Consider the following 12,398-nt stretch of genomic DNA (forward strand, 5'->3'; position numbering starts at 1 on the left):
AAAAAAAAAAAAAAAAAAAAAGACACTTATTTAGAATAGGTTGTGCCTCAAGAACCTGTTGTGTTTCAGGGACCTGCTGGTCAGAGTTGTTCAGTTGGTAGCTTTTGAGAATAAGTGGGGGTAAAGAAAAAGACGTAACAAATGTGTTGGTAATAGGTGACTGTCCAGGGAAAGACTCCATAATAGAAAGAAAGAGACCGGGAATGGCCAACTTAAGAGTGATAGAGGAAGACCAGGAGGCAGAGGAGACGCACAGAGAGTGAGATCAGGGTAGGTATAATAGAGCCAAGGAATAGAGCAGAAAAGCAAGTCAAAGGTGCCGGAAAGGTCAAATCTAATGCTTAAAAGGTGGTTTCCACATTAGGATCTGGAAGGCACTGGTGACCTTTTCCAGTAATAGTTTTAAGAACTGTTTCAAGAGCAAAAGCCAGATCACAATGGGTTGAGGAATAAGGGAGCTTTTGAGCTGTCTGTCAGTAAAGGGAAGGAAATGGAGGGACTATAGTCTAACGAGCATCAAGGTGAACTAGAAAGTTGGAGGGGGGTGTATATGTATGAAGGCAGCTGTTTGCTCGGAAGGATGCCTCATTATATTTGTAGATAGACTAATGAGAACCAGCCAAGACACAGAGGCAGATATGGAAGAGACTGGAGGGTAGGAGGGAAGAAGATTCGTTTTTCTTTGTTGAGAATATCAGCTTGTCCAAGTAAAGCCTTCATTTACCCTGGAGGTTTTTAAAGCTCCTTCCATGTTTTTGTTTGTTTAAGAAATGGGGGTCTCGCTATGTTGCCCAGGCTGGACTTAAACTCTTGGGCTCAAGTGATCCTCCCACCTCAACTTCCCGAGTAGCTGGGATTATAGGCACGCATCATCATGCTCAGCTTTTTCCATGTTTTGATTACTAAACAATGTTAAGACTTTTAATTTGCCAGATACTTAAATGTGCCATTTTCTGTTTTGCCTAGTGATTTTTCTCCCCTGGAACTATAGCAAGTCATGATTATTCTGTTCAGTAATTTCCTAACGACAATCAAAGATGACCAGGACACAAAGTCTATGAAATTTTTCACCAAGTAACCTCTGTAACATCCACTGGGACTTATATCCTACCCTCATTTAGACATACCATGAAGCATTTTAAGTGAGATTCTGCTGAGGATATGAAATCTAAGGTTCATTTATTTAACAAAGGGGCATACATAGGCTGAGATGCAGGGCCAAGAGGTGCATAAGGGCTAGTTCTTACACGGCAACAACTTACTAGGAACCACTTTAAAATGCTCAAGAGGAGGAAAGTTTAGTAAAGTGAGTGATGGATTACAACCTGTTCCAACTAGAAATAGCATGCCAATCAAGGATCTGCATCCTAGGGTCTTTTTTTTTTTTTTTTGCAATGAGAGCTCTGTGATGTTGGGCAAGTTATTAAACTTGGCTTCCCATTACCCTCTGCAAAATTCAAGTTGTTTTCTGAAGTCTCTTGATTTTAAAAACTCTGTAATTAAATCCTGTAGTAAATGCTTTATAAAAGAGAGTTGTATGTGGTTTCTAAATTTGGTCTTAAACCTTCAGGGTGTTTAAGCCTTGAAAGGTTTTCTAAAGAAAGAAGAGAGACCACGGAGCTATTAATGTGTCCCACAGGCCTGATGAGGACAGAGAGATGGGCAGCACATGGCACACCCCTCCCTCCTCTAAACTGTGGTTTTTTAGGGGTAAACTACAAGACTCATTGGTTTTATTAAACAAAACAAGGAGGATTATGCATGACTTATCTTTAAAAGAGGGCATGGGACTTGTTGCAAGTCTCTGAAAGTTGCTGGACAATGAGGCGGGTTTGGTAAGCAATAGTCTGATTCTGCTCTAAAATCACCAGATGATCTGGCACTTTAAAATAACCCACCGTAGGCCAGGCACAGTGGCTCACACCTGTAATCCCAGCATTTTGGGAGGCCAAGGCAGGAAAATCGCTTGAGGCCCTGAGTTCAATACCAGCCGGGGCACACAGCAAGACCCCATCTCTACAAAAAATTTAAAACTCATCCAAGCATGGTGGTGTGCACCTGTAGTCCCAGCTACTCGGAAGGCTGAGGCAGGAGGATCACTTGAGCCCAGAAGCTGGAGGCTCCAGGGAGCTATGATGACATCATAGCAGTCTAGCCTGGGTGACAGAGGGAGACACTGTCTCTAAATAAATAAATACCCATCACAAAGTCAGCAGCCAAGTTGGAGGTCCACCTTTAATTAAAACAATGCTGGCAAATAATGGGGAAGAGGAGGAAACTTGAAAATACAGTGGGCACTTTATACTACTGAAAATGCATGAAGTCACCTTGAGTGGAATGTCTCAGATACTTAACATTTTAAACTAGGGTAGACTTTGAGAAAGATTCTGCTTTGATTCCCAGTATCAATGGTTAGGCCAAATGGGAAATGACATTTTAGAAATATGTACAAGAATAAAAAAATATACTATGGCCATGGGTTATAAATCACTAAGTCCCTAGAGTGCAGCTTTGCTTCTCAATCTATACAGGAACATCTACCAGCATCAGGTCATCACAGAATACGATTCATAAAATCACAAAACAAAAGGCTGTCTTTGTCTATAATATAATTAATATTTTTGCTTGAATTAATACCTGAATGGCAGTTTGCATCTGTAATCTCATGAGGTGGGTATTATCATTAAATCCACATTTTATAGTTCACCACTACTGAGCTGAACGTATCTAGTCTTTTGATCCCAAGTGTATGTGCTTGGACCACTCTTCCTGAGTCCACAAAGATAATTTATTAGCCAGGGATGGCTATGTTCCAAGACAAGGAAGCCCTACTTTCCTTCTTCAGATCCTTCATGAGTGCAACACTTAGATAATACAATACGGTACCAATAAAATAGATGGGAGCACTTATAGTAACACTGGCCATGTCCTTGCCTCTAGGATAAGGTGTATGAAACATCCTAATAAGATAATACATTGGTGAAAAGTTCCCTTGGATAGAATCTACAGTACCACAGCTTTTCAATATTTTCTGCAATTCTGCTTCTCAGAAAATGGTAATAAGGTATATGAAGCAGGAATCAAGCAGCATTTTAGAAATCATGCCAGAGTCTCCCTGCATCCATTATTCATAGCCAGGTATCCAAGTACTGCCGCTATATCTTGTTTCTTATTCTTCCCTTTTCACTGGACTGTGGCACCGCTACCACAGGGTCAGAGGAAGGCAGATGACGGGAAAGTTAACACTAACTGGATGCTTTTTTTCTCAAAAAGGTCTGGTCGGTATCACAGTGGTTTCAATGTGACGTGATTTCACTCTGAGCAAGGTTTGATCGGTGGTACAGCACAAAGAGCGTGTGTTTTGGCATTAGTCAGACCTGGTTTTGCATTCTGCTCCGCCATGTCCACATCTGTAAGACGAGAACAACAGCTATTTTACCCAATGTATGGATTAAATAAGAGGATATAGAGTAAAAAAGTCCAGCATATTCCTAGAATGGAGTAGAGTTCAATAAGGCTTCCTCCATTCCCAATAAACCAGTTTGATAAATTAACTGCAGGGATTTATGAGATTTCTCCTCATTTTCAGTAAAGACAACACAGACTGTTCACATTTGCCATCATTTTTTTTCAAGTTGTTTCCTCCTACCAAGAATGCCTTTTCCTACCAACCCCACACCCTCGTCTCCACGAATTCATGCCCTCTTTCCTACAAAGCCCAGCTTAAATTTTAATTCTGTACTGTCTGTACCACTTAATATGGTGCTTATATATAGGAGGTGCCTAGCACACACATATTTTTAAGTGCTATTGCTAAACGTCATTAAAGCAATCAAAGAATATTATAAACAAACTTAGAAGAAAATGTTTTTAATAACTCAAAGGGACATGATGGTTTACCATAGTTAAAAAAAAAATAGAAGAGCCACATAATAAAGCAAGGGTCAGCAATTTAATTTTTTTAAAAATAGTACTATGATTCTAAGCACAGAGGTCCCAAACCACGGGCACCCTAGTAATTTCTCTCTATTTAAAGTAATATCTGAGGGCCCCATGTGTACATTTTCTTTCCATGACCAAGAAAGGCAAGGAAACTTCCTTTTCTGTGTCACAGATGCTGGATATTTCCTCCTACCTCTGTATCCCCACATCCTTAGCCTCTATGTTTTCAGAATTCAAAGGCAAAAGTGTTTTACCCCCAAACACTTTAGTAAATGCTTTTCCATTTTCTCTTGCCTAATAGAAGGATCTTTGACTTTATCTGGAAACATCTCACTGAGCAGTCACCTTTAGTGACCTAAAGAAGCCTCTTAGGGGTGATTTTTCTTTGTGGACCTTGACACTACCTTCAAAGTTTATAGTCATAAATTGTTGCCCACTGAGAACACTTTCTCAAACTTGGTTAAATAATTACATAGATACCAAAGGAGAACCACCCTCTACCTATTGCATTATCTTGTTGCCTAATTCAAAGAAAGCATAGCCTACATTTTGAATATCTTAGAGTATAAAAGGAATTTACAAAATGTAACTAGAAGATTCAAAAAGGAGTCTCCAAACTGGAGGACACCATTTGTTATTTGGTGGCACCTTCTGGGAAAGCTTGATATTGCAGCTCAGCTCTGTTAAACATAAATTCCCATGCAAAAGTAGATGGGAAAAATTCTGGGAGCAGGGAAACAGCCCTGATGATATATGATACTGACATACAGTCTAGAACCACAAGAGTCTTGTTTGATGGAGTACATATAAGAAGTCAGAGGTTCCTGGATATTTCACAGCTCTTTCCTCAGTTCTGGCCGTGTACACCTATTCCACCTTTGAGGACCTGTCACCTCCTAAAGGCTATTGGTAAAGCATAGGCCAAAGAATTAAGATTTATCAGTGGGACAAGAATGAGATATCCGAGGCTTTCACAGCAGCAATGGCAACTTCATGAAGCACACCTCTGCAATTTTAATATGAATTCAAGGAAAAATTATATTTGCTTTACTCCTAATCTTTTCTTAGCTACACTGCCTACTGAGTGGGTTCAAATCTTGGCTCCTTCATTTTTAAACAGGGCAACCTTGGGCAAGTTTCTTCATCTTTGAGCCTCAGTTTCCTCATCTATAAAATGGGGATGATAATAATAATACCATTTTATAGAGTTGTTTAGAGGGTTAAATGAGTTAAAACACGTCAAGTACTTGGAACGGTGACTAGCACATACTAAGCACTCAAGAAAAGTTTAGCTATCACTCACTATGAGGTGTCCCTGTGGTATGGTAAAGCTAGTCTTGCAAAGGCCATGTTAAGTTCCATCTTTGGCTTTACGTGTAAAGATGACAGATGGGATAATTCCATAAAAAGCGTGGGTCCTAAGGCAAGAAAAATAATGCACTGAATAGGTGATACAGCTCTCTTAAAGAAGGCTCACAGAATTTATTGGAAGGGAGATACTGGCTCAATACATGTGAGTGAAAATGCTGAGTTTTGGTACTTGTTGATGACAACAAACTGCGATGATAGAGCCCCCTTGTATGTTCACAACCCTCTACTACCCAAGGGCTTCTAAGGAATTACTTAATTTAAAAACTGAGAAACCTGTAGAACCAAAATAGAGCCTGCTTACCTACTGTAAGCAGCTTTTTAGTTTAAGTCCTACTTAATCGCTTGTTTTTATTGCACTGGGTTTTGGGGGTCTTAGTCATAAATCCTTTGCCTAGGCCAATGTCCAAAAGAGTTTTTCCTAGGTTTTCACCTAAAATTTTTATAGTTTCAGGTCTTACATTTAAGTCTTTAATCCATTTTGAGTCAATTTCTGTATATGGTAAGAGACAGGGATCTGGTACCATTCTTCTGCATGTGGCTGTACAGTTTTCCCAGGACCATTTATTGAATATGGTATCCTTTCCCTAGTTTATGTTCTTGTTGACTTTGTCAAGATCAGCTGGCTGTGAATATATGGCTTTATTTCTGCGTTCTCTATTCTGTTCAAAACCTGTCACTGTATTACTAATTAAAAAATAAATTTTAAAACTAGAAAAAAGAAAAAAAACTGAGAAACCACACGGGGCTTAGTAGGTACCAAAACATGGAAGCAAAAGGCCCTTAACTGTTTTTAAAAAAAATCTCCTTTTTAACTGCTTCATATCCTTTTTTGGAATAAACCAGGGATATGGAAGAATAAATGAACAGCTGGTTGGCTCAATCCTCCTCAATGTGATCACACCCAACACAGCAAACAAAAAAGCACTAGGAAACAGAGACAGGTGATATATCTCTACGCACCCAACACAGTTAACTTTCTTCCAATTGTTTTAATTAACGTTCTACACTGAGCTGATTCTACCAGAGGAAGAATTGCAATCCTTCAGGTATTTTTACCTTCAGTTATAAAACACAGAAAACAGGAGCCTCAAAGGAGAACCCCAATCCCACCCCCAAACCAGGGCTGCCCTTTAATGAATGGCCTCTCCAGCTGCTTGCTCACCATACTTACAGACTTTACAGCTCTTGCATGTGCTGGAATTACAAGTCATTAAAAAGCCACTTTGAAAACACAATAAAGACCTTCTTCTCTGACTGCAACAACCTCCCATCACATAAAAACCTAAGGCCAATGCTTCAACAGCAGGACGTTTACTGCCAGCTCCAGACAGTTTAAGCAGGGCAATGAACAGGGTGGGGCGGGAGGAAATGAGGCACAACAAAAGAATGGACGTTTCTTTTTCCTTCTCCTTCCTTTTTTTCTTTTCGAAAGAAACTTCTGGTAAGGTGGTTTAAAGTATTGACCCTGTATCTGAACCACCATCCACTCTTGGGAAAAATGCTGCCATCTGATGAGATTTTGTTTTTCTCCCTCAAGATTTTATCCGAGAAAACACTTTGGGAAAGCAAAACTATCAAAAGACGTAATTGAAATCTCATTTCTCACATTGCAGGTTGAAGTATGTAACATTTTATTTACCAAATGTAATTTGCCCATTTTCAAGGAAAGATAATTAAAACTTTTAACTTCTTCACTTTTAAATTATGATTAAATCTATAAAGCGAGGCAAAAAAGGGAAAGGCAATGATAAGAAAATTACTACCATAACCAAACCTAATCATAAATGGTTATTTCAATTTACTAGTTTTTTTCCTCCTTCTCTGTTAGGAATACTAAGCTTCCTTACATTACAAAATGTGATCAATTCTGTAGAGGTCTCTTGAGAAGCAGAGTTATATGAAGAACCAAACTGCGGAATTACAGAAGGAGGGAAAGATATTTGGGTTCTTTTTTATTATCAATTAAAGTTTAAACAGGTTAATGAAAACCAAATTATAAACTTTTAGTTGACATTCATACACTCAGATCCTCACCCTTTCCAGTCGCTAGTTAGTGTCAGTCACCAGTACAGTCACTCACTTACTAAAAGTTAAGCACAATAGGCCATAATGCCCCCAAAGAGATGAACTCCTTAACCAAGAGTTTTACTTGGTTACTCTTTACTCTAATGAGAATTACCGAGGTTCTTCAATGTAAAATATTCTTAACAAACACATTTCTTTATCATGCTTTCTCTATGTGCTAAATGCTCACCCACTATAAAACAGTCCTTCCTCCTCCCTACCCCAACCCCCCCCCCAAATTCTTCTGTAGGGGAAAATTATCAATGGGCTTTCATGTGGCAATATTAGATTTCTTTATAAGATGAGAAACATTTCAAGAATCACAAAATATATTTAAAAATTACTCTTTCAGCTATATTAACAGTAACTCTAAAATAAATCATTTTTTAGGATGTTTAAATAGTAGCAGCAATTAAAAACAAAAAAAACTTACCAAGTGCCTTCCCAAGGCAGTGCTAGGTGTGCTCTTGTCCATATTCTCATTTAATTAAAGAGCTGAAAGATCCTGAGAAACTTTGGCTCAACTTTTGGCTTCAAACTTATACTCTTTGTCCTTTATTTTTACAGTGACCATGCAATAACAGGCTTATCAGTATCAAGGCCATATACCTCGTTATGACAAAATTCAGAGCAAAGGGACATACTCTAAGTGCTCCCCTCTCCACACTGAAAGCATATAAACCCACATCCTTGAAAAAGGACACTAGAATTCTGCAGTGTTTCTCAGTATCAAAAAGTCTCTTCCAAAACTACAGGTTATAAATGTTTCCAAAAGCCAACTCATACGTAACAACACCTAACTGACATTTTTGTGGTTAGTATGCAGCTGCTTTACCCAGATTGACTTACTTAATTTTCACAATAATCCCACAAAGTAGATGCTATTATGATCTCCATTTTACAAAACAGAAAACTAAGAAACAGAGAAGGTTAAATCATTTGCCCAAGATCACTAGTGGTGCTGGGATTCAAAACAACCTTTCTGACACAAGACTTCAGACTCCTAATTACCTACCTATCTACCTTTCACTTATCAACAAATAAGTGATCTCTCAAAAAAATATGCAAGCATCGAAACTATGGATGTCCATCTTCTTTCTCTCTTCTAACGCACTAAGTATATAAAAATCTGACTGAAAAGAACCCTATCAATCAACAATCTAAGCTCCCTAACCTGTCTTAATAGTATCAATTTTTATTTTTATATGAAATCTGAATCTAACTTGATTATGGAAAAGCTTCTTTAAAACATTCTTCCAGGCTGGGCATGGTAGCTCATGCCTGTAATCCCAGGGCTTTGGGAGGTCCTTGCTTGAGGCCAGAAGTTTGAAACCAGCCTGGGCGACACAATGAGACCCCAGTTCTACAATCAATCAATCAGCCAGGCATGGTGGCGCGTGCCTTAGTTCTAGCTACTGGGGAGGCTGAGGTAGAGGATTGTGTTAGTCCAGGAGTTTAACATTGCAGTGAGCTATGATTGCAGCATGGCACTCTAGCCTGGGTGACACAGTGGGACCCTGTCTCTTAAAAAAAAAAAAAAAATTCTTCCCTTTGACTGTTAACAAACCTGTACTGAGGCAAAATGTTTTCTTTACAGATATACCAGATGAATAATCATTTTCCTCAGAACTTCCTCATGCTTCAAACTCTTCTCACTTCTTTTTGTGTCTTTTTTCTATTTCCAAAGTCTGTGATCTCTGTCCACTATGTCTATAATTACCCACTACCCTATCCTCCACAAATGAATATAAATCTGCTCACATTCAAATAATGAAGTTGAAAAGGACCTTAGAGAGATTAGGGCACCTGATCACACTCGCTCAAAGGCAGACAAGCTCACGATAAGGACAATGTGAACAGTGCCCTCTGAAGTTGGGCCTGACCCAAGCTACCAAATCATTACCAGCCAAGGGAAGCTATGGGCTGCTTTGTGCTTGCCATTATAATTGCCTCTTGCTCCTTCTGTCTTGCCCACAGGCAGGAGACAGTCCAAACAAAGGCTATCTTTACTATTGGATAAATGGAATTTCAGCTCTCTTTTATGTTCCTTTGTTCATTGAAAGGTCTTTTGGGCACATGGTTTACGTGACGCCGCTTTTGTCAATTCTCTTCTATTACACCAGCTACATCTAAAGAATTAAACCAACAGCAGCAATGATAAAAGCATTACTATTACCAGAAACTAATAAGGAAAGTACAGTTATTGGGTTTTATACCTAAATAACACCCAAAACTCTTTAGAGGCTTTCTCTGCAATGCTATGCAGAGCACATAACTCTGCATAGTTGTAATAACTAGATTTGTGGCTCTAAAATGTCATGCATCACTTTGAAAATTTATTACCTACTGTAAGGAATTCTAATTCTAACTTTTCATTCCAGAAGATTTTTCAAGGTATTGCTTTGGATACCAAGTTCAGTAAGAATTTTATTAAAAGAAAGCCATACTTTATAAATCAAATATGAATGGTAGCCAACAAGAGGCAAAAGGAGAATAAACAGAATTATCTAAAGAGGAAGACTATCTGTGATAGCTTCATGTAGAAAGAACATTCAATAGTGCCTTATGAATGCCAGTTAGTCTTTTCACAAATTAGCAAGCATTCTAAAAAAGATGCCTTTCAAAATTTTGACCAATATAAGAAACACACACACCCTCTCTGAAATAAAATTTTCACAAGCCATTACTTACTCATACTAATTACAATATATTCTGATTTTTTTAAATGCTAGTGATGGTGTGCTAAATTGATTTCAAGGCTCACCAGTGAATCACAACTCACCATATGAAAACCTCTATTTTAGAAGAATTGTAACATGTCGGGATATAGAAATACAAAGTTGCTAACTTTGAGGATTTTGATAGACTAATCATACCACAACAGAACATTTCAGGGTGATCTGAAACAAAAATCAAACACACATAAAAAGTTCCAAGTAACATCTGCATTAAGAATGTTTCAAATTAAGACGAGAGGTAAGAAGCAAAGAAGGGAAAATAAATACATGAGATATTGGAACAAACCCATTCAACTCTCATCTCCATTTCACAAGCTATGACTATAAAGCCTTTACCAAATATTGGAACAAATTGCCCAATCTCCAGTATTTTATATGCTACTCTGCTCCTACCCTGATCTTCTGTTAAAATTTCAAGATTACCTATAGGGGAAGAGGGTGGTCTCTGGACCACTGGAGATCAGTATCGGCGCCATGTGTAGACTCTGCATGGCTTTCTACCCAGAAGAGTACAAACCCAGGACGAAGAATCTGCTACTAAGACCCCAGACCCTTTTCCAGCATTCAAACTAGAGACATCTGTGGGTGACCCAAGGAACAGAAAGAAAAGTATTCTAAATTGGCCGGCAATCTTTAGCCAGACATCCTCCTTGACCATTGTCTAGAAATATTGACCAGCCAGTGGGGATGATTGTCACTAATAAGTAGCTGAGGCTAAAATCAGGGGGGAAAAAAAAAAGAAAGAAAAGCGAAAAGAAGATAACTTCACAGTAAATAATGTTTATTCTTCAGAAACACAATCAAATACCTTTTGAATTACTAACAACCCTGTCGCTAGAAATGTAAGATTTCTTACATTGGTAAGAGGCTAGAATACATGATTTGAGATCTCCTCCAACCCCGAAAATCTGTAATTATAAGTTTAAATCTCAACATCAAATAATATCTTTTGGGGGTATTAGATGTTCAGGTTCTCCTTGAGGCATCCACAAAGGATAATCCTTACCCATCAGTAAAAACTTGCAGTGAAGATCACATACCCCACCCCATTCCAAATCATTGACTACAACAAAGAAAAAAAATTAAATATTTCATTTTCAACATACTGCTACCTGGCTTTACAGGTACACACAAGTGTTAAAATTTATCAAATTATATATTTTAAATATGTGCAGTACATTGTTACAACACTTTTGCCTCAATAAAGCTGTTTAAAAAAATACTACCACCAGCCTTCCATCTATGTAAACAAATTACTTCATTCCAATGATCAAAACACCAACATTACAGCCTAAACATTTTCTAAGTTTCCCTTTTAAATTTATTTTCCCTTGTATTCAAGTTTTATTGTAGTCTTCTCATTTTCCTAAATCATCATTTTTGCTTCTAAATGAGCACAGTAACTAAGCTTTAATGAGCACCTAAATTGTCTGCTGCTATTCAGATGACCTAATTATCATACTGTGGACTATATCTTTCCTTTAACAACTTAAATAACAGCCTAAAAAATCTACAGATTCCTTAATGATTCCATTTCCTTCTTCCCATTCATTAAGGAAATGCACTTCTAGGCCACACCTTACTTCCATGCTACCACTGTACGGTTCAGCATTCATTCTCTTTGCTCGTTCTTTATCATGAAGCTATCTGAAAATTAATAATGGAAAGGAGGAAGCCAGTAAGACTACTCACATCAGATTTAGAGGACATATTCTCCTCCACATCTGAATCATTGGGATCCACAATGTCATCGAATGGTGGTAAAGTTGATTTCTTCTTCTCTGAGGTCTCACTTTCGATTTTGACCTTTCCCATCTTGACATGAGATTTATCTTTTATCTGTTTTTTGTCAGCAGAACAAGTGAGTATCAGTGGTGGTGCACTAGAAAAACTTTTAAATAAAGCCTCTGAGCTACTCTTTTTTCTTTTTTTGGCTGAAAGTTCTTCAGAATCTGAAATGGGTGGCCTTTTACTAGGAGCCTTCTTATCTTGTTGCCCACTGGTGATGGTGAGTAAGTTACTGTCCGGTTTTGGCTCTTTTGACATGGGTTTAGGTTCCTTGAAGGCCATCTTAGGAACTATTTTCTCTTCTTTCAGTGGTTTATTTTCTTTGGGTTTCTTAGAGGATTCTTTGGAAGATTTGTTGTGATCCCTGGAAGGTTCTTTGAAGGCACTTTTATGTTCTCTGGAGTCTTTAGAAGGTTTTTCCTTGTGCTCCTTCATTAATTTGTGAGGCTTTGAAAAACTGGTACTACTGCTGCTGCTGCTGCTGCTGCTGCTGCT

General features: G+C 38.2%; 1 protein-coding gene across 1 annotated transcript in view; it reads right to left on the reverse strand.

Annotated features, from left to right (window-relative positions):
- Positions 1–12,398, reverse strand: part of MLLT3 (myeloid/lymphoid or mixed-lineage leukemia (trithorax homolog, Drosophila); translocated to, 3) — a 281,858-nt gene that overhangs the window by 72,950 nt on the left and 196,510 nt on the right. Inside the window, exon 6 of the mRNA XM_012665014.1 lies at positions 11,808–12,398. This exon is cut by the window's right edge and continues 9 nt beyond it. Coding sequence (XP_012520468.1) covers positions 11,808–12,398 — 591 coding nt within the window. The remainder of the gene's footprint in view (positions 1–11,807) is intronic.

Source organism: Propithecus coquereli, unplaced genomic scaffold (assembly GCF_000956105.1).
Source record: "Propithecus coquereli isolate 6110/MARCELLA unplaced genomic scaffold, Pcoq_1.0 Scaffold95, whole genome shotgun sequence".
NCBI lineage: Eukaryota > Metazoa > Chordata > Mammalia > Primates > Indriidae > Propithecus > Propithecus coquereli.